The 23,548-nt window shown below is 40.3% G+C and overlaps 1 protein-coding gene across 2 annotated transcripts in view; it reads left to right on the top strand.

Annotated features, from left to right (window-relative positions):
- The window catches only part of LOC113078679 (microtubule-associated serine/threonine-protein kinase 3-like), a 38,942-nt gene extending 15,978 nt beyond the window's left edge, over positions 1 to 22,964 (top strand). For both annotated transcript variants that reach the window (XM_026251013.1, XM_026251012.1), the window contains 14 exons: positions 671 to 809; positions 892 to 1,024; positions 1,131 to 1,296; positions 1,411 to 1,512; positions 2,266 to 2,388; positions 2,566 to 2,678; positions 3,230 to 3,393; positions 5,737 to 5,858; positions 6,902 to 7,102; positions 7,997 to 8,223; positions 8,306 to 8,428; positions 18,111 to 18,247; positions 18,570 to 18,751; positions 19,583 to 22,964. In XM_026251013.1, the coding sequence (XP_026106798.1) occupies positions 671 to 809; positions 892 to 1,024; positions 1,131 to 1,296; positions 1,411 to 1,512; positions 2,266 to 2,388; positions 2,566 to 2,678; positions 3,230 to 3,393; positions 5,737 to 5,858; positions 6,902 to 7,102; positions 7,997 to 8,223; positions 8,306 to 8,428; positions 18,111 to 18,247; positions 18,570 to 18,751; positions 19,583 to 20,559 (2,909 nt within the window). In that variant the 3' untranslated portion in view covers positions 20,560 to 22,964. The remainder of the gene's footprint in view (positions 1 to 670; positions 810 to 891; positions 1,025 to 1,130; positions 1,297 to 1,410; positions 1,513 to 2,265; positions 2,389 to 2,565; positions 2,679 to 3,229; positions 3,394 to 5,736; positions 5,859 to 6,901; positions 7,103 to 7,996; positions 8,224 to 8,305; positions 8,429 to 18,110; positions 18,248 to 18,569; positions 18,752 to 19,582) is intronic.
- The last annotated feature ends 584 nt before the right edge of the window (positions 22,965 to 23,548 follow it).

Below are 23,548 nucleotides of genomic sequence, written 5' to 3'. Positions count from 1 at the left end.
CGGTAGAAATGGAAATCTCTTGTAACAATATACATCACTGTTCAAAAGTTTGTGGGCAGTATTTCTTTTTGGAAAAAATATATATCCATGTGATAAAATGATCAAAAGTGATTGTAAAGGTCTATATTGTTAGAAAAGATAAAATGCTGTCATTTTTCATTTTTTATTCATCAAAGAATCTTGAAAAAAGTACCCCAGCTTCCAAAAAATATTATATCAACATTGATAATAAATCAGCATATTAGACTGATTTCTGTAGAATCATGTGACACTGAAGACTGGAGAAATGGATGATGAAAATTCTGCTTTGCATCACAGAAATAAATTATATTTTAAAGTATATTAAAATAGAAAAGCATTGTTTTTAATTGCAGTATGTCACAATATTACTGTTTTTCTTAATACCTGTACATCTATTCATTAAGAAAGTGTAATGCATTAAAACATGACAAGCAAAATTTCTAATATTATGATGCGTTTTAACTGTGGTTACCATTATTTATGGAAAGATATAATGCATTACATCATAGATTACAAATGTTTATTATGCATTATACATAAAGGCTCTGAGTAAAGTGTTAGCATTGCAAGTTGTTTAGATTTCATAAATTATTAATAATGCATGTGTATGTTGCTAGTATAAATATGTCTGGGCTGATGTGATCTCCAGGTGGTGACTGTGCCACTCTGCTTAAGAACATGGGGCCACTTCCTGTGGAAATGACCAGGATGTACTTTGCGGAGACGGTTCTAGCGCTGGAGTACCTCCACAGTTATGGCATTGTGCACAGAGATCTCAAACCAGACAAGTGAGAAAAGAACTGCAGACTTCATTCATGCAAGCGTATGTCAGTGTAACTGTTGTTAACCAGCTCTGTTAACCCTTCGCAGCCTCTTGATCACTTCAATGGGACATATTAAACTCACTGACTTCGGGCTCTCCAAAATCGGCCTCATGAACATGACAACTAATCTGTACGAGGGCCACATTGAGAAAGACACTAGGGAGTTTATCGATAAGCAGGTGGGCAAGAACTAATACTCAATCTATGCTAATTTTCAATACACTTTATTGATATTAATATAGAATCTGTCTTCGTTTTGCATTGTTTTATTTGTTGTATTCGTAGGTTTGTGGCACCCCGGAGTACATTGCTCCAGAAGTGATCTTGCGGCAGGGCTACGGGAAGCCTGTCGATTGGTGGGCCATGGGCGTCATCCTGTACGAGTTTCTGGTGGGATGTGTGCCGTTCTTCGGAGACACACCAGAAGAGCTTTTTGGACAGGTTGTGAGTGGTGAGTTCAGATGAACAGGACACAGATACCATTAAAGGATCAGGAAGCTTTACCAACTGGTTTAAAATGAAACCATGCCATGAAAGGATTTGATACACTGTGTTCCTTATGCAGATGAGATTATCTGGCCAGATGGAGATGATGCCCTTCCTGTAGACGCCCAGGACTTGATCACACGATTACTGAACCAAAACCCACAGGAGAGGCTTGGAAGAGGTGCTTCGACATTCATTTGTAGCCGATAGGAATTGTTAAAAAACCTCTTTAGTGTAATTACGTTAACTAGGTATAATTAACTCGTTATTTTTTTCAAAGGTTCATAAGTGTATTTTTAATAAAAGAGCATGTATTGAAACAAAGCTGATAAAACACATCGTTCTGAACTTCAACAAATTTATCTATCTGTTTTTAATTTAGAATTTTTATAAATAATAAAAAAATTTAATTGTAAAATATATTTTAGATTTTTTTTATAAGTATACATTTATTTTTTAATTTTTTTTAATTTTTTTATTTTATATATTATGAATTTATTAAATTCATAATATATATAAATTCATATATATATATATATATATATATATATATATATATATATATATATATATATATATATATATATATATCCTTTTTGAAATTTTTTATTTTTATAAATGTAATGTTATTTTAATTTTGTAAATGTATGAATCTTTAGAAAAAAATATTTTTTTTACATTTTATGTAATTCATGAAGTTGCATTGTTTTTGTTCCTCTGATTCAAAATTTTTTTTTTTTGCTTCAGCAAATTGACAAAAATGATCATGAAAAATACAATTAATATTGTATGAAAAACTAACTTTACCTCGTAAAAATAAATGACTGATTGAAGTTCAAAATAAATGTTTAGATAAATTAGATGTACTGCAAAAATCATTCAAGAGTTTTCTGTGAGCTGTGGTCAGATTTGATGTATTCACGTGTGTTTGTAGGTGGGGCTCCAGAAGTAAAGCAGCACATGTTCTTCAGTGGTCTGGACTGGAACGGACTCCTGCGTCAGAAAGCCGAGTTCATCCCTCAGCTGGAGGCCGAAGACGACACTAGTTATTTCGACAGTGAGTCTCACTAATTCAGCACAGGGAGGAGATTCACAAAGGCCTGGAGCGAAGCGCTCTGGAAATGTCAGCTCATTCTTGCGGCGTGTGCACTGAGATGCTGTTATTATGTCTTCATTGTACTTGCCTATTACTCCTTAAATCCTTTTTGTTTGTTTCTTTTTTCCCCCCATGAAGCTCGATCTGAACGCTACCATCATTTGGCCTCTGATGAAGATGATGAAACTAATGATGAAGAGTCTTCCCTAGAAATACGAGGGTTTTCCTCTTGGTCAAATCGTTTCAGCAAGGTTGGCTCCTTCAGCTGTCTGCGCACTTTTTTTTTTAATTGTAGTTTGATTTTTTTTAATTGTGACCCTGGAGCACAAAACCAGTCTTAAGTCGCTTGGGTGTTTTTGTAGCAATATTCAAAAATAGATTGTATTGGTCAAAATTATAGTTTTCTTTTATGCCAAAAATCATTAGGATATTAAGTAAAGATCATGTTCCATGAAGATATATTGTTAATTTCCTCCCATAAATATATCAAAACTTCATTTTTGATTAGCAATATGCATGGCTAAAGACTTCATTTGGACAACTTTTAAAGGTGATTTTCTCAATTTTTTTTTTTTTTGCACCGTTAGATTCCAGATTTTCAAATAGTTGCATCTTGGACAAATATTGTCTTATCATAACAAACCATACGCCAATGGAAAGCTTATTTATTCAACTTTCAAATTATGTATAAAACCCAATTTTGAAAAATTTACACTTGGTTTTGTGCTCCAGGGTCACAATTTAGTTATATTTTTTGATATTTTTTTTTTCTCTCTGACATTTCTTATGCACATTTCTGTAGGTGTACAGCAGCACCGAGCACCTGGCCACCCCATCCAACCTGAGCTTCTCCTCTGACCGCAGTCACAGTGAAGAGCTGGAGGACGGCAGGGACACTCACTCACATGGAGAGATCCAGCGGCAGGCCTCCACTGGAGACAAGAGGCTTTCGGCTCAGAGGGCAAGGTAGGAAAAGACGAATAAAGAAATCAGTTCACTCAAAAAACTGACATGTCATTACAATCGAATAGAACATGTTATACACAATACAGAAAACTAAACTATATATGTTGCAGAGATGCTCACAAGTCTCTGAGCTAGAGTCCAAGTCAAGTCTCAAGTCTCTGAGCTAGAGTCTAAGTCAATTCTCAAGTCTCTTTATTATATTAAGTCTCTGGTTATAATAAATGTTGCATCACGTACAGCGACCCATCCAAGCTGCTTAGAACACTGCATAGCTATATATAAGGAATTCAAAGCATGTAATATGTTATTATGACAACTCTATTTATTAGCATACAATATCAACTTTGATTTTGGTATATAATCAGTGTAAACAGGTTATTGCAACATGACAAAAACACCAAGAATGCTTTACTTTTAAGTTATTTTGCATTTATGGATTCAGTAATGGCCTTCTGTCTGTCCTGGCTGTATAGCTGCACACCTCTTGTCTGGCTTAAGAATGAACAAAGCTACGCTGACTTATGTTATTCATACAATACCTACTCACAAATAAACATCAAAAACAAAGCCGGCTGCAATGAATTTCTGTGCAAAACAGCTTTTACTACAAACACTTCCACACAAGAACATTGTTATCACACAAGAACATTTTGATAGAGAACCAAAAATATTTAAAGTAGATAAAATTAAAATAAATAAAATGGAAATGTCTACATACTATTACTACTGTAAACTTTGCAAATAGGACATCAGCCCCTTCAAGTCAATGAACAATAACAAAGTGGGCTGCAATGAATATCTGTGCAAAACGTCATGGCTCCGCTCCTACCCAATGACAGAGGCACGCAGGTTTTTTTCCACTGGAGTACTCACGTGAAGGATGCGTGCACAACTAATAACTAATATCATCACGCTCCCCTCCAGCCGTGACTCGGCTCCCATCGTTCATGTTTATGAGCCGTTCAAAGAATCGGTTCGTTCGCGAACGTCACAACTCTAACAGCGAGCTCATCTGACGTTTACTAAAAATTAACATTGTTCAGGAGTCCCGGAGCTCGAGTCCGAGTCGAGTCTGAAGTCTTTCGAGGACGAGTCTCAAGTCGAGTCTGAAGTCACTGTTTGTGCGACTTAAGTCGCACTCGAGTCCGAGTCTCAAACTCGAGTCCCCATCTCTGATATGTTGTGTATGTTACAGTCAGTTTTCATTCATCACTATTGGAACTATTGTAGATTTGAATTAATATTTTAAATTATGGTTTCATTTTATTTCTAAACTATTGGATTTTGTATTTTTATTACAAAAATGTTAGAATATGCACTTGTCAAATATTGTAGATACTTTCTGTATGAATTACTTCAAAAAATTGCATTACAGATGTCTGGTATTTTAACCAAAGTTATGTGGAAGGCAATTTTGACTAATAAGTTAACAGCAGGCATCTAAAATAAAATTGTCTAAAAATTGTATTTTTATTTTCAGCAATTCTGCGACTTAATTTAGACTAGTTAAAATGCGACAATGATAAAAATGTAATTGAGTAATCAAATTAAGATGACCTTAGGTCAAATTGCATTTTTACTTGTAAAAATTATTAACATTTGGTTGTTTTGTCTGTATATTCCTATTTATTTACTCATATTTATTTTATTTTTTAATTTTAGTACAAGTTGAACTAAATGATGTGTATATATGTGACTCGGACCACAAAAACAGTCTTAAGTGTAATTTCTTTCTAAATTGAGATTTATGCATCATCTGAAAGCTGAATAGACAATCTTTCCATTGGTGTATGGTTTGTTAGGATCAGACAATATTTTTCCAAGATACAACTATATGAAAATCTGGAATCTGAGGGGGCAAAAAATATTCTAAATAGCGGTACTGAGAAAATCTTCTTTGAAGTTGTCCAAATTAATTCTTAGTAATGCATATTACTAATCAAAAATATAGTTTTGATGTAATTTAGAAAATATCTTCATGGAACACGATCTTTACTTAATCCTAATGATTTAAAAAAAAAAAAAAAAAATTGATAATTTTGACCCATACAATGTTTTTTTGGCTATTGCTAAAAACACACCCCAGCGACTTAAGACATGGTTTTGTGCTCTAGAGTCACATATATAGACAGATAGTTAGATATAGATGTAGAAATATAAAATGTATTTCTTTTTTTGGTTCACTTTAAATGAAAATGTTTCTTATGGTTGCAAAACGGTATACCCAATCTAGAATTGCATTAGCAGTAGTATATAATGTTAGTATATTGTTTTGATGTTTGTGGCTGAGTCACAGTAGATGTTATTTTCCAGCAGTCTGAAAGTGTGTTTGATGTCTTCCAGTCTGCGCCCTCGCACTTCCTCCAGCTCCTCTCAGCCTGAGCGAGCGGTGAGCCCCCTAGTGGTGAGCAGCACACACAGCCTGGAGGCCATGCCTCGATTCGCCCTCTCCACAGACGACGAGGGTAAGCTGAGCCTCAGAATCTGACACATTCTATGAGATTTATTTCATCAATTTATTGGCCTTCACAAATTTCACAAAACCTGCCAGTGAGCAACTTGAGAACATCCATCCAGCGTTTGTCAGTATAGACCTTTTTCCTGAGTAAACAATGAACGCAACCATTACGGATTCAAACAGTGCCCATCTGTTTTTAATGTGGCTAACGTCGGCAGCTTCGTCTCATCCACGCACTCATTAAACTTTGAGGTCATTTACGGTCATGGTGCTATGGAGCTATGTGCTTTTTTTTAAAACACTTTAATAAGTTTAACATTAGATTATCAGCTCGGAATATACGTTAATTTGACTAAAAACACCAGAGACTGGAAATGCAAAGCATCCTTCTGGTTAAGAGTCATGCGTGACCTCAGCATTCAGTAAAAATATCTGTAACAGTGGAATTAATTGAGTTTAATTAAATTAACTAGTTTTTAGAATTATATTTTAGGGCTGAACTGTGAATCATAATAATAATCATGATTTCTGCTGCTCTCAATTTATTAAGCATAATCGTTATTTATCCTGAAAATTGTCATTTTCATTTGCCATTTAGATTTCAATAGTTTAAATTTCCCATAAATTTAATAAATGGATACTTTTTTGCCCAGAGATTATACGTAATCTTCCCAACCTGGCAACCATGTGCACACGCTCTCTCTATATTATTGAATCAAATGTTTGCCAGTCTGTTTTCTTCTATGAGGTCATTTGCGTGGTTTGCTGTGACTAAATTTTCTACCATACACATGAAGTTTGAGTTGAAGGGTTTGCTTCTGATCTCTCATAATTCTATTATGTTGGTGCCTTACATCCTGTTCTCTTTTTGCCTTTCTATAAAATCTCCCTTTGAAAGAAAATCTCTCATTGTATTTGCATATCTATACAGACTTGTATAGTAAATGTGTGCCCTAGCCATGTTCAAATGAATGTCCACCTAAATGCAAGAACGTTACGCTTCATTCACAAGGGTGGAGTAGTGTTTTGATGCAAACCTTTTTTCTGCAGCTGAAGTTGTCGTATCCAAACTGCGACGAATCAGACTACGTAGCAACAGCACAGGAACGAAACACTCATCGCCGAAGGAGCAAGGGAGTCCTCAGAGCTTTGGAAACCAGCTGGAGACACCTGACAGACATCGGCTCTCACCAGGACGCAAAGTTCCCAAATCTGCATCAGTGTCTACACTCTCGCTCATCATCACTCCAGGTCAGAGCCCACAGTCACCACTGCAGTCATGCAAAATATATCTCTTCTCCTCGTAGCTAGAGAGTGATCAGATTACTTGTAAATTGTAGTCTGTTACGGATTACAAATGACATTATGAAAATCATACATCATAATGTAATCTATTTTTAGCCAGCATTTCAGAAACATTTTGTTTATATATTAAATTGATTTATATAAATATAAATATATACATGTAAATATTTCCCAAATACATACTGTGTGTGTTTATGTATGTGTGTGTGTTTATATGTAATCAAATAAAATATATAGAATATAAGTTTTATTGAACAAAAGTGTTCAAATACACACAAATACATTTAATAAAACAATATAATAAATTATATACATTGTTTTATATCAAATCCCTGCAGAAAGTGCCAACAACCTGACAATTACCTCTAATCTAATGCTTGTTTAATATTGAATAAACCTTATTTGCCCATTTCTTTATGACAGAAATGCTACAGCCAGTGAGATTTCTTGAATATGTGGACATCAAAACTTTTATTTTAAAGTGTCAATGAACAGTTAGCGTTGTTAAAAAGAAAACGCTAAATTCTTCTGTATTCGCGTAGGCTTATAAATGATTTACCTTCAGATCTAATCGAAAGCTATTCATGGATTCTTGTCTGTGGAGTGTGCCATTTCTGCTATTTTTCTGTTTTTTTTTTATAATCGATGGAATCATATAATGACATAAATGCGCTATGGGTGTCCCGAGTTTGAATCCTGGGTCGAGGACCTTTCCAAATCCCACCCCTCTCTCTCCCACTTTGCTTTTCGTCAACTCTACACTGTCCTGTCCTAATAAAGGCAGAATTTCTTCATCTATGTTATTTTTGTCTTTTTTTTTTTTTTTTTTCATATCCCCAGATGATGGCGGTGGCAGCCTGCAAGCGCACTCTATTTCCCCTCGATCGTTTTCCTCCAACCCATCATCCCGAGACTCCTCCCCCAATCGAGACCTGTCACTCAGCATCAGCAGGCTCCGCCCCCCCATCATCATCCACAGCTCTGGGAAGAAATACGGCTTCACCCTGCAGACCATTCGTGTGTACATGGGGACCAGCGACATCTACACCATACACCACATGGTCTCGGTGAGCGGAGTATCCCTCCTACACTCAGACCCCGAGCTTTACAGGTGCTGGTTATTCTGATCGCTCTTGCTCTTTCTGTCAGGGTGTGGAGGAGAGCAGCCCTGGCCACGAGGCTGGACTGCGAGCAGGTGATCTGATCACTCATGTGAATGGAGAGTCAGTGCAGGGTCTAGTGCACACAGAGATGATGGAGCTGCTTTTGAAGGTATTCGAACTGAAGCACGCTGGGATTCACTGAACTAGACCAAAGATAAATTGTCATTTGAAGGATTTCACAGAAAACACAACTGTTTTGATCTTTTCAGGGATTTTTACCATGGCTAAGGGTTGTTGTTGTTGTCACAGTCTCAACTGGTTTATTAGTTCTAGTGATCGACCGATGTATCTGTTTACCGATATTTTTCCCGATATTTAAGCATTTTTCCATAATCGGGTATCGGTTTTGTAATATCGGATTCGCCGATTTACGGCGCCATCTTGTGGCCGTTTTGAGATTTCCGCCATTGCACCCCGGGCGTCTGAGGAGATCAGTCAACAACAACTCAGTGCATAGGTAAATATATGTTCTACTTGGTTTGCTTTAATTAATCAACTTTATTTAACATAACAGACATGCACAAATGAGATCTGAGACATAAATTCCTGATATAGTTAATTTATGCAGCTTGTTTCTAAACAATTGAGACGAACTCATTGAGTCACGTAGTGTAATTCATCATGTCCTGCCCCAATAAAGACGTATCTTTACATGAATTAAATAAAACAGATATGAATGAGTGCATGTTGAAAATAAAAGCGTTGAATTTAATTCTCTATCTGTTGTATTTGCTCACCATTAGTCTAGAAGAGAAAGTTCGTTCATATTGCTTAGCAACTGACGGATGATCTGGAGGCTTAAGCACGGCCACTGAATGAAACTTTTGACAAGATTGTCTTGTTTAAACACCCTAGATTATATTATCATTTACTACATAACAATTATTTCGCTAATACACATATAAATATAGCCTACCGCTTTGTGGAAATTAATTATTTATTATCTCCATACGCGATCGCGGTTGATTAAGTTATAGTCAAACAGCACTTTGTCAGTTGGCATTTCATGATTTAACGTTAGATTAAATTTAGATCATAAAATGCCAACTGACAAGTGCTGTTTAACTTTATATAGTCTCGGGAAAAAAAGTTCGTTCATATTGCTCAGCACCTGACTGGGTTGATGATCAGGAAGCCTCAAGCAATGCCACTGAGTGAAACTTTTGACAAGATTATCTTGTTTAAACACCCTAGATTATATTATCATTTACTACACAACAATTATTTCGCTAATACACATATAGGCTACATATACCGCTTTGTGGAAATTAATTATTTATTATCTCCATGCGCGATCGCGGTTGATTAAATTATAGTCAAACAGCAATTTGTCAGTTGGCATTTCATGATCTAACGTTAGATTGAATCTAGATCATAAAATGCCAACTGATAAGTGCTGTTTAACTTTATATAGTCTCGGGAAAAAAAGTTCGTTCATATTGCTCAGCACCTGACTGGGTTGATGATCAGGAAGCCTCAAGCACGGCCACCGCATAAAATTTTTGAAGGAAGCAGGCTTACTGGGCAGAATGCTGAAAGACTCTGTTTTCTACACTAAAACCTAGTTCTGCTTAACTGGGAGTATTAAGTTACACTACTAAATAGCCCTCCCGCCCCCACCAATATGTTAGAATCATTTTTGTGCTTTATTTTTTTTACCTGTTTTTATTTTTTTACCTCATCAAAGCTTTTATTTTAAAACAAAGACACTTAGTAACAGTGCGCTTAAATTTTTTGGACTCAGACCCCTCTATTTATTTGTGTATAAATATAATGCTTTGTTTTTTTGTATGCAAGGAGGGAGTGATTGTTATAAATAAAATGGTTTGTTCAGCTCATTTGTTTTGTAATAATTGTCAGAAACAGAAGTATAACAGTAAATAAATATCGGTTCTGCATATCGGTTATCGGGTACATAAACATACAAATAATCGGTATCGGTATCGGTTATAAAAAATCAATATCGGTCGATCACTAATTAGTTCCCTATCATAGGTCACTTCGATGCTGCGGTGACGTCACCACGTATGGGAACACCTCTGGTGTGACGAATGTCTGAAGCCCTATACCATCCCGCCAATCCTATTGGCCAAATGGCGCATAGCACCACCCTGCGCATGCGCACGCATGATATACCTGGGTGCAGCGCGCCATTTCGCTCAGATTTCATTCCTTCAGGAATAGCGAATCATCTGTGCCCTATCGTCTCGCGTTCTCCAGCGATCTCTTCGAGCAGTGTTAACTCCTCTTCGCGGACGCGATGAGTTTTCGGAAATGTAAGGAGCCATGTACCAGGTACATCACGGCGGGGGACACTCATGACAGGTGCGTAGTATGTCTTGGTTTACATCACGCACAGGCGGCGCTTAGCGGCCTTCTTCCTGTCCCCATTGTGATGGCCTGCGGCTCAGAGTACTGCGCTCCAGGGTGGAAGTATTCTCTAATGTCGCCCTCGAGTCTAACCCCCGTCAGGTCACCTCTGCGACTGCCGAGGCACCGCACGAGGCGAGGGCCTGGGGTGACACGTGCGACATGGATTTTGTGGACAGCGCAGCGCTGGAATATTCTCCACATCGCTCGCTCTCCCCTACCCTGCTGCAGAATAAAACTTATACTGAGCCCGTCGTCTTCTCTAATGAGGATTTACTTCCCACACCGGAGGCATGCGCCGCCATCTCCTTCGGTTGTGGACGCTATGACGACGATGTTTTATCCACCGCGGCCTCGGGGTCTGAGGACTTCGCGACCGACACTAGCCCTCTTCCTCCTAGCGGACAGGAGAGGCGTGTTTCCCCCTCCTACAGTGAGCTGTTGGATGTGGTTTCTCGTGCGGTGGGTAAATTGGGGCTAGACTGGGAGGTTGACAAGGCCGAGGCCCAACCTTCTTCCAAGCTGGACGACCGTTTCCTAACCAGTCGGACACCTACACAGCCCCGGAGGCCTTTGCCTTTTTTCCCGGACCTCCACCAGGAGGTTTCGAGGTCCTGGGAACAGCCGTTTTCGGCGCGGATTACTAACGCCGCGGCCGCGGATTTCGCCACCGTTTCTGATATGGCGAGCCATGGCTATACTATGATGCCCCCGGTGGAAGAGACTCTCGCCGAACACCTTGCGCCTAGTTCGGCCGCGGCTTGGAAGTCTCGCCCCCTTCTTCCTTCGAAGGCGTGTCGAGTCACGTCTAGTTTGGTGGGCAAATCCTACATGGCGGCTGGTCAGGCGGCTGCATCGCTCCACTCTATGGCGGTCCTTCAGGCCTACCAAGCGGAGTTATTGAAGGAATTGGATGAAGGTGAGGGCATCACACCGGAGGCAGTTAAAGAACTGCGTAGAGCTACGGATTTGGCGCTACGCGCTACCAAACATACCGCTCGTGCAGTGGGCCGTACTATGGCCGGTTTGATTTCGGTTGAGCGCCACCTCTGGCTTAATCTCACCGATATTAAAGAAAAGGATAAATCTTTCCTTATGGATGCCCCTGTCTCCAGGGATGGATTGTTCGGTGAGGCTGTCACGTCAGTAGTGGAGAAGTTCAGGGCAGCGAAACAGCAATCAGCCGCTTTCCGCCAGCTGATTCCCCGCAGACCCAGGGAGGTCGAACGCCGGCAAGCGCCCGCGCGTTCTCGCTCAACCTCCTCTCACCGCCAGCGAGCAGCCTCTCGAGAGGAACCCACACCCATGGCGCCTCCTCGTAAGGACTGGGGCCCTAGGGTTTTTCCTCCGGCGCACCAGCGTCAACGTAAGCGATTGAACCTGACCTCGACGGCTAAAGCCTCTCGTTCTCGGGTGCCGAATAGCAGCTCCTGATCTTTTTGCTGCTTGCCAAGGACTGTGCCCTCCGCTAGAGAGCGCTGTCGGACCGCTTTCGCGCATCCCACACTCTCATTGCAGTCCCCATGCTCAAACATTGATTGTCTCGCCGCTAACAGCGCCTCGAGCAACATTGGATCGAGCTGTAATAATACACGCTCCCTCAGACACTCTGCGCAATCCCGCTTTTGGAGTTCGAGGGACGACTCAAGGACCCTGCACAAACGGCCCGTTTATGACGGCTCGCACAGCCGCCGCTTTTTCGCTAGCGGCAGAGCCCGATGTTCCATCTGTTGGCCTAATTCCTGCCGTGGACACGTTTCAGGATTATACTCAACGGAACACAACGACTCTGGCGCATACGCTTCCCCGGTGCACGAACACCACGGGTTTTTCGTGTCCGGTCGTTTTAACGCGTATGACGGCGTTGCTGGGAGCGGAAGTCTTGAAACCGCTAATATTGTTTCGGGCCGCGTGGGAACGCTTGCCCGGCATTCCTCAATGGGTGTTACGCACGGTTTGTCACGGATACACCATTCAGTTTCGGAAAGGCCCGCCTCCTTTCCGCGGAATTCTTCCCACTACGGTGAAGTCTACGGAAATGGCGGTGCTGCGACAAGAAATGTCAGCTCTGCTGAGCAAAGGGGCTATAGAAGAAGTACACCCCTCTCAGATGGAGACAGGTTTTTACAGCCGTTATTTCGTGGTACCGAAAAAAGACGGCGGGTTACGACCCATTCTGGATTTACGCCGTCTGAATCTTGCACTCAGACCGAGCAAATTCAAGATGTTGACGGTGAAATCTATTCTGTCTCAGATCCGACCAAGCGATTGGTTTATTACGATCGATCTGAAGGATGCATATTTCCATATTCAGATCATCAAGAGACACAGGAAGTTCCTCAGATTCGCTTTAGAGGGCAAAGCGTATCAGTACCGCGTTCTTCCTTTTGGCTTGGCTTTAGCGCCCCGTACTTTCTCAAAATGCATGGACGCAGCTCTGGCCCCGTTGCGGCTCCAGGGCGTTCGTGTGTTGAATTATTTGGACGATTGGCTGGTGCTAGCGCAATCGCGGACTCAAGCACACTCTCACCGAGATCTTGTGCTGAATCATTTAAACAGCCTGGGCTTACGAACAAATTTCAAGAAGAGTGTTTTAACTCCCTCTCAACGGATAACTTTTCTTGGAATAGATCTGGACTCTCGCGCGATGACAGCGAAGCTCTCTCTCCCGCGCGCTCAGTCGATTGCGTCATGCGTGCGGCACTTCAAAGCGGGTCGCACGGTGACAGTGAGATTGTGCCTCAGGCTCTTGGGTCTAATGGCAGCAGCATCCCCCGTGATTCGTCTGGGATTGCTTCAAATGCGCCCCTTTCAGTGGTGGACAAAAAGGCGGAATATTTCACCCCGTTGTCTCCCGCATCGCACGATTTCGGTGACACGGCGGTGTGTGATGTCGCTAAAAATTTGGATGTCAACCGAATTTCTCCTGTCAGGAGTTCGATTGGGAATTTATGCTTTCCGAGAGACTGTCACGACGGACGCGTCTTTGACTGGTTGGGGAGCTGTGTGTCGAGGGCGACCAGCCCACGGAGTGTGGACAGCGGCTCAGCGCGGCTGGCACATAAACAGACTGGAATTACTGGCAGTTTTTCTGGCTCTCCAGTATTTCGCGGATCTGCTGATCGGCCGTCATGTGCTGCTCAGATCAGACAACACAGCGGTTGTGTCTTATCTGAACCATCAAGGAGGATTGCGCTCTCGCCCCCTGTGCAGGCTGGCGAGGCGTGTTCTTCTGTGGTCTCGGGACAAGTTTCTCTCGATCCGGGCCATTCATGTCCCCGGACGATTGAATTTCGGAGCGGACCTGCTATCCAGACAGGCTCTGGAACAGGGAGAATGGCGATTACACCCCCAGACGGTGGATCTGTTATGGCGGATATTCGGCAAAGCGAAAGTGGATTTATTCGCATCGAGCATGACTACGCATTGCCCGCTATGGTTCTCCCTACGCTCCCCATCGCCCCTGGGCGTGGATGCGTTAGCTCACAGCTGGCCCAGGACCAGTCTGTATGCTTTTCCTCCGATTCGTTTGATCCCAGCGGTATTATGCAGAATACGGCGGGACAGAGTGGAACAGCTGCTGCTGGTGGCTCCGCGATGGCACACGCAGCCGTGGTTTGCGGATCTGATCAGTCTGCTAGCGGGCTCTCCGTGGGAGATTCCCATCAGACAGGATTTATTATCACAAGCACAGGGGCTGATTTGGCACCCGAGGCCAGATCTGTGGAAACTGTGGGCGTGGCCACTGAGCGGAGTGCAATAGTATGTCCCGGTCTTTCTGTTGAAACTACTGAGACTATATTGAGTTCTAGAGCAGCTTCTACGAGACGCTTATATGCTTTCAAGTGGAGACTGTTTACAGCCTGGTGTGGCAATCATAATGTGGATCCAGTTTACTGCCCAGTGGCTTCAGTGCTGGAGTTCCTCCAGGAGCGTTTCTCGGATGGCGTTACACCAGCCACTTTAAAGGTTTACGTGGCAGCCATTTCAGCTTACCACGAATACATAGGCGGTGCCTCTGTGGGGCGTCATCCATTAGTTTCTCGTTTCATACAGGGTGCGCGACGGCTGAGGCCTTTCCGCCCTGTGCGAGTTCCTTCATGGGATTTATCCATTGTGTTGTTAGGTTTATCAGGGCATCCGTTTGAGCCCTTGGAGACCGTCTCAGATAAAATCCTGACACTGAAGACACTTCTTCTCATGGCCTTATCCTCCCTCAAGAGAGTTGGGGATTTACAGGCTCTTTCTGTTTCACCCTCATGCATGGAATTTGCACCAGGCTCTGTGAAGGTGCTGCTGCGGCCCAGGCCTAACTATGTTCCTAAGGTCGCATCTAACCCTTTTCGCTTTCAGCAAGTGGTTCTGGAAGCTTTTTCACCTGCTGAGGCCGGGTCAGGAGATCTAAGTCTTTGCCCTGTGAGAGCTTTAAAGACTTATGTGGATCGCACAGCCCCTTGGCGTGGATCTGACCATCTGTTTGTCTGCTTTGGACATAAAAGTAAGGGCCATGCAGTTACAAAGCAGCGCATGTCTCATTGGCTGGTGGAGGCAATTTCTTTGGCCTATGAGGCGCGCGGACTCGCTTCGCCCTTAGGGGTTAAGGCTCATTCCACTCGAGCTGTAGCTTCTTCTCAAGCTTTTCTCAGTGGCTCTTCTATGGATGATATCTGTGCTGCGGCAGGATGGTCCTCACCGAGCACTTTTATCAAGTCCTACAGCCTGGATGTGAGGATGGCCCCTGGCTCCCGGGTTCTCTCCGCTTGAGCAGTTGCTTCCTCGGATCTCAGTTATCAGGTACGTCAGGCGTTTTGGTATATCGTTCCCATACGTGGTGACGTCACCGCAGCATCGAAGTGACCTATGATAGGGAACATCTCGGTTACGTATGTAACCTTGGTTCCCTGAATAGGGAACGAGATGCTGCGGTTCTGGCCGTTCCGTACCTTGATAACTCTTCATCTTCAGTCATGAAATCTGAGCGAAATGGCGCGCTGCACCCAGGTATATCATGCGTGCGCATGCGCAGGGTGGTGCTATGCGCCATTTGGCCAATAGGATTGGCGGGATGGTATAGGGCTTCAGACATTCGTCACACCAGAGGTGTTCCCATACGTGGTGACGTCACCGCAGCATCTCGTTCCCTATTCAGGGAACCAAGGTTACATACGTAACCGAGATGTTTCATAAAATTTTGGGAGCAGCAAAATGACAGTGGACACAGTTAACAAATAAATGTTAAATAAAAAAAAAAAAAAAAAAAAAAATATATATATATATATATATATATATATATATATATATATATATATATATATAAAATATATATATATATATATATATATATATATATAAAATATATATATAAATGTTTACAATTTTAATTAAGAATTTACATATTATAAATAGTCATACATTTTTCCTAAGCGTTTACTAGTCCAAATTGAATCACAAATATCTTTGATGTAATTACAGATGTCAACATATTTTTTATAGTAATCAATTAGTAATATAAAATAAAAATCAAAGTTAATATAAAAAAAATAATAAACTAGAGTATTTACTAGTCTTTTACTTAATAGATAGCTGCTCTATGAAGAATAACTAGTCAAAGTTGCAGTAAAGATTTCAAAAATAGGAGTTTTGACTAGTCAGAATTTAATACAGTGGCATAGCCACGGGTGTGCCAGGGTGTGCCTGTGCCACCCACAGTGGCAGCTGGCACACCTAAAAATAGATGCAGAATTATTTTTTATATTCTAAATAAAAATGTTTACTAAACTTGGGCTATTGTTGTTTACTTAGAAAATATATATTTTTTTAAATGAACCCTTTCACGCGTAAATTACAAATTTTTAACTGACCCCTTGTTTTCATGGCGACACGTCATGATTGTCACGTGACACACCGCAGCCACTAACAGATGTTTCGATATTCGTTTTATTTCATTTTTCATTTTTTTATTAAAATATATACACAAACTTGCTTACCATGTCAACTATCTGATATTCCGATTCTTTGTTTAAAAGCCTTTATAAACTGTCTTGATCTATAACAAGATGAGCGCTGCAGTTCAGAGTACTTTCAGCCGGATTTAACGTACAGCACTTGAATTCCCCAGTTTCTCCCGAAATACAGGAAAGTAAGTGGCTGTTGAGCTGGACGAAGAATAGAGTAAACTTTGTTCTGCTATGTGTGTCTGATATATGAATAAAACACGTCGGCAAATTACATTTGATTAGATTAGACATCATTTGCTATTGTCTATTTGCTTCCAATAGACATCAGTGTGTATTTTACAAACTAGCAATGTATTGTTTTACTAGTGATTATCTATATTTAAATGTATGAAACCTAAAATAAACATTATGTGGTTGAAATCACTGCATATTAATTGTGATATATTACAAGCGTTGAGCCCGTCCGTCTCTGGCTCAGCGCCAGCCAATGCGCGAAAGCTGTTTGAATCTGGCAGTTCTGTAACGTCACTGAACATTCTAAATCATACTCTCAGGGGCACAGAAATAAGAATCCAATATATGGTGCAATAATGCTCAAATTGTTCTAATGTAATTTACATTTTAAATTATTTTTGTTAAAATATAGCTGCCGACATTTGGACTGCCAACCAATCAGCAAACAGGATCTGACTGTGACCCCAGCAGTCTATGATATAAACAGATCATTTTTGATTGCACATTGCTAGCTAGCAATATGTCGCAGAGCTCATTTCTTAATTTTTTTTTAGCAAAAAACCTTGGCTTGATGGACAGCTGGACACAAGGCCTAACTTTACACCTGATGAGGATGTTTCTCCCTCCCCGGGCCCAACATCAACAGAAAGTGTTGCCAGATTGTAAATGTCCAAGTATCAGAAGTTCAAAATTATCGTATTTGGAAGAAAATTATTACAACAATTAACTACATTTTGACACAACCTGCAAATTACCACTAGGAGTATGGTTGGACGGAAGCAGTGCGACAAAAATACTATCCCATAATTTTCACAGTAATCTGACAATAAATGTGGCACACCCAGATTTTCATATGCACACCCAGAGTCTCTTTTCTGGCTACACTACTGATTTAATAAATTGGTTTTCTGCAAGTTATCTGTTTTGACTAGTAATAGTTTAACTGCATTTAATTAAAATGCAATTTTGACAATTTTAACAGATTTTTACTATCAGGAATTTTTTTCACAATATCTGCAATTCAATTTGAGCTAGTAAAATTAATACTAATCAAACCATTGCAGGTACCTTTTGTTCTGTGCAGTTCAAATTGCATTATTGCTAAGTTTTATTTATTTATTTATTTTTCATTTGTCAGTTTAATTCTAGGTAATATTGCGAAGATTAAAAGATAAAATGAAGATTATGTCAGATTACATTTGCATTCATTCTGGTTCTCTCAATACACAGAGCGGTAACCAGGTGGCCCTGCAGACCATCGCACTGGAGGACACGTCGATAAAGATTGGTCCGGCACGCAAGCGCAGCTGTAAAGGAAAGATGGCTCGCCGCTGTAAGAGGAGCAAATGGAAGGAAAGTCAGGACCGGTCAGAAGAACTCTTGAATTTTTTTTTTTTTTAAGCTCCCATATCATTTTGCATAATATTATTATTATTATTTTTTTTTTTTTCAATGGCCAATCCCAATACGCAGAGTGCAGAAAAAATAATTCCATAAATAACGCTTCTGCATACATAATACAATTCAGTGAACGCAAATTAGATGCAAATTACTGAAATTGAATTGTTTGTTTTAAACCGTATTTACAATATTTAATGTCCTAACAGATATGGTTTGATGTCACTTGCAAGAGATGGAGATCCATCATTGATGTTTCTTTAACCTGAATAATGTCTGGCGTTCTTCCAGGAGGCGCAGTATGCTGAAGAAGCTGTCCAAACAGAGCACCGTCATGCACAGCAGCCGCAGTTTCTCCTCCGGCCTGCATCACTCCGTGTCCTCCAGCGAGAGTCTGCCAGGCTCTCCCACACACAGCCTTTCCTCCGGACCCACAACACCCTGCCGGAGCCCCGTTCCCGACCACACCGCTGGTATGGCATGATCTGAACACGTATGGAAGAAGTTTGAAAATAAGATAAATATTACATAAAATGAAGAAAGGCAAAATAAGATGAATTTCACTGATTCAATTAATATTCAAATATTTTTATTTTTAAATATAATTCTTATAATCATATTAAATATAATTCTGTTTTTATTTATATGATAAAATGAAGAGCTATTTCTTTATTTTTATATATGGCATTATTTGTAATTCACTTATTAAATTAGAAAGTAGCAAAAAAGTTTGGTAAATGTTTTGGCTATTATATTATGTAGACGTTTTAAAAACATGGAGATAGACATATAGAAATATCTTGACACTTTAAATTATATTTTCATTTGTTTATTAATTGGTTATATTGTAAAATAAAGAAATGTGTAAGATTCTGCCTCATTTCTAAATCACATGTTTAGAAAATGCTAAATAAGGTAAGACTGCGCACTAGTTTTAGTTCCCTTATTTGATTTTTAAATGACAAAAAGTTTTGTTGAATATATTGCATATATTTATATTATTTCTCTTTATATTGTAAAATAAATATTTGAGATTCCGCACTATTTCTAGTTCCATTATTCAATTAGAAAAATGCAAAAAATGTTTCGTTGTCGAATATTGTTTATTGTAATATGCAGATTGCTTTGTTTATTTTCAAACCTTTTTTTAAAAAAAAATTCAAAATATTTCTCTTTATATTGAAGAAATATTTAATAATATGCACATAATTTCTAGTTTACTTACTCTTATTACAAAATGGCAAAAAGGCTGTTTATATTTGTATTTTGTTACAAATTGTCATAAAACATTGCCATCTGTTCAGATGCCAGCCTGCCCCAGAACGCCTCTCCGTGCTCCAGCTCTCCCAGTTCACCGGTGGTCCAAATGCGGCCCAGCTCTCTGCACGGCCTCGGGTCTAAACTCAGCAACCAGCGCTACACTAAAGCGGGGAGACGCAAGTCCACCAGCAATATCCCACCCTCACCTCTGGCCTGCACTTCCTCACCGCAGGCCCTGTCCCCTCAGCGCTCCCCCTCTCCCTTACCCAGCATCTCCAAAACCCTCCACTCCTTCCACGGAAAGACCCTGTCGCCCCCCACCATCATTCGGCATGTGGTCCGACCCCGGAGTGCAGAACCTCCACGTTCCCCTCTGCTAAAGAGAGTCCAGTCTGCGGAGAAACTCTCGGGGGCTTTATTTGCTGACAAAAAGCCCCACGCAGCCCGCAGACACACGCTGGAGGTCCCGCACTGCGAGGTGGACGTCCCGGGAGAAGCCGAGGCCGAGGGGGCCTGTGGAGCCACATACATGGCGGATCACAGCAGGCTGGGTGGGTATCTTTGCGCCCAAAGATTTAGGGACTGGCCCGGCGAGCGCATGGAGCAGATGGTCGTAATGCGCAAGCTGAATCTCTGCGAACGTCGAGATTCCTTCAAGAAACAAGAAGCTGTGCAGGAGGTGAGCTTTGACGAGCCGGATGACCGGGCTCCTCAGATGCCCCCTCAGACGCCCGCATCCTCTGGCACACGGCCCAGGCACGTGATGGGTGAGACGCAGTCGGAGGAGGAGTGCATGGCGAGGAGGAATCCGCTAGTTCCCCAGATCGCCGTGCAAGGATCAGAGAGCGAGGAAGCAGATGACTGGAGGCTTTGCTCAGATGAAGACGAGCAAGAGGATGAAGAAATTGTGAATCGAGGTGATCCTGCCAACAAAGACGACCCACACTCCTCAGCAGCCGCCGAGACAGCGAAGGCGGAAACGCATCAGAGTCCAGATAAACACAAAGTGAAAGAGAGATAAATGACTGAAGACTGTTACATATCCGCAGGCTTCTCAGCTCACCCACTGAGATGTTTGTTGCCACGCAGACCAAGTAGAGTATTTTATTAGTGTGCAAATGGAAGTAAGCTAGTTTTATGCAGGGGATATTTATGCTTTTTTAATTTATAATGTACACTGGTGACATACTGTTGGCCAAAAAGAAAACTTAACGGTTGCTTGTACGTTTTTCTCACCTTGTGTAAACTTGTTGAGGAGGGAAACTGAATGACTTGATTTTTCTATGAAAATGTGCAAATGCTTAAATTAATTTCATCCTCCCATGAGCTTTTCATTTTTGCACCAACTTTGTGATTTTAAAAGCTTTTGAATGGAATTGTCATTTGACCCTCGTTATCTATTATTTTATCATTTCAAAGCGTTTCCAGAGCATTTGAAATGATACATGTGAAGTAAAAAAGGGCTCTGTTGTGCTGAACATTTGCACTTCGAGTAACTTGACATTTTCGTCAAGGTGTCCAAAAAAACCAATAGTGTATTTGTGGATTTCATGCATCAAACCAAACAGGACATTGTATTTGTCCTTTTTTTTAAAGGTGAATTTAGATTTTAAATATTTTAAACTACAGGGATAGTTCACCTAAAAATAAAAAACATCTGTCATTTCAAGAATTCCAAAAGATATTTTGAAGAAGGTCCCCATTGACTTGCTTAGTATTTTATTTTCCGTACTATGGGAGTAAGTGGAAACCAAAAACTGGTTCCCTGCATTCTTTAAAATATAATCGGTTATGTTCAGGTTTGGAACATCATGGGGTTGAGTACATGATGAGAGAGTTTTTTCATTCATTCAGTTTTGAAGTATACTTTCACAGTTCTCACTATTATTATTACTTCTTTTTTTTTTTTTGCATGCCTACAATTTTGTTTAAATACTCTTTCTGTAAAAAAAAATTCTCCCATCTTTGCATGTTATTTTCAGTTCCCACGTTTTTTTAATGCATGTCTTTTATTTTGTCTTAAATTTTCTTTCTGTATATTTTTTTCACCCAACTTTGCACGGTAATTTCACAGTTCCAACCTTTTTTTTTAATACGTCTTTAATTTTCCTTTATTTATGCTGTAAATTTTTTTCACCAAACATTGCATGTTATTTTCAGTTCCCACTATTTCTTCATGCATGTCTTTAATTTCTTTCTGCACATTTTTTTTTCACACAACTTTGCATGTTATTTTCACAGATCCCACAATTTTTTTTTATTTAATTTTCCTTAAGTATTCTTTCTGTAAAATAAGAATATTTATTTCACCCAGAGTTGCATGTTTACCTGCAACCTAAAAAAATCTTCACAGGTGCTAAGATGAACGGGCTCACAGACACCTTTGAGAAAAAAAAAAAAAAGTAAAGCATGCAGTCACACATTTCAAACTAACTAGAACTTAACTCGCGTGTGCTCTTACAAGAAATCAATGTGTAACAAACTACGTTATCCTGAGTTTTCCATGGACCGTTGGCTGTCGGCAGTCCTCACAAGCTTTTGTACTTGGAATAATGTTTACATTTTTCATATATTGGAATTTCTACTGTGTGAGGGGAGCTGTATGGCCTGTTTTTAACTTGATTACAAATGTGTTCAGACAGTGGGTGGAGGCTTCAGTTAGATTATGGTTTTAAAGTTCAGTTGATGTCATTGTTAATAGGCAAATCTCTCTAATGTTGCACATGTCAGACTGGAAGTTTTTGTGTTCATATGCATGACTCCCCTCCAAAACACTTTTTCTAAGCTGTATATGTGGTTATTTGAATCTAATGGACAGTATTTTTATTGCATGAGAAGGTGCAACAGTCTGTCAGTCGGGTGTTAATATATGTTCACAAGTTCAACATTTGTAACATTTTTAAAGTTTATTGTTATTGCGACCTCTGTGTAAGGTTTTTTTTTTTTTTTTGCATCAGGCTACTGTAATTGTAATACCAGTTTGTGTAAATGAATAGGCCGTATTTTTCTGCCTGTCAGCCGATCATTTGCATGGTGCATGTTCAGTGAATACACAGTGCACATTGGCATGGCATCCTGAGTGCAATATGTGTTTAATGGTCAAGTATAACCAAGCTTTGGAATTACAGTAATTTTTCAAACAATTTCATGTTATGCAGACCCCGTTGTGACCTTTTATCCCTCTGTAATCACAGACTTTAGTGGATGAAGTGTTTGTCGTGTGAAATGGTGTTCAGATGAGACGGGGTCACTATCTGCTCTTACATTCACACTAGAGCTTCACAGCACTGGAAATCCATCATATACATATCCTGGTGTGCTGCTGGTTTCTTCCATTTTGCCAGAATTGTCAAGACTTACTGATTATTGGTGTGTGTTTGTAAAAAAGATTAAAAAAAACTTTTTATAAATATTTTTTAATGTTCTGACTGTTCGTAGGATGATGTTTTGTAATAAATCATTCACTGGTTAAGAGGGAATATCATGACTTGTTTTTCTTTAAAAAAAAATTTTACACATAAAAATTTAAGTTGGATTGCGATATGGCTTTATATTAGCATGGCTGTGATCTGGCCGTGTATAAACAATAGCTGTAGTATTTATGAATATTTAGTATTGGGAAAAGGTGTGTATGTATGTTGCTGTACAGTGTTATGCCATTAGATGGCACTTCTCTTCGGAAAGGGGTGGCCACACTGCACTTTCAGCATCTTTTTAAAAACATAATTCAACCATGATAATACACCTTAAATGTAAAAACATACAATCTACTCCATTTTCCTGCAGTGCTGCATTTTTTTTTTAATTCAGATGAGGTCATGCTGTGATGTATCGATCTGTCATTGGTCACACAGTGTCACTTGATGTGAATTCGCAGGCTGAATTCACCAAGTTTAAACCTTTGTAAAACGCAGTGAAAAGTGAATCGCACTGGCTTGCATCGAACCCCCAGCTGCTCCTGGGTGCTGCAGCATAAATGGCTGCCCACTGATCTGGGTGTGTGTTCACTG

Source organism: Carassius auratus, unplaced genomic scaffold (genome assembly GCF_003368295.1).
Source record: "Carassius auratus strain Wakin unplaced genomic scaffold, ASM336829v1 scaf_tig00026318, whole genome shotgun sequence".
NCBI classification, from domain to species: Eukaryota; Metazoa; Chordata; class Actinopteri; order Cypriniformes; family Cyprinidae; genus Carassius; species Carassius auratus.
Note: the sequence above shows the minus strand (reverse complement) of the source record. Positions and strands in the feature narration are given on the sequence as shown.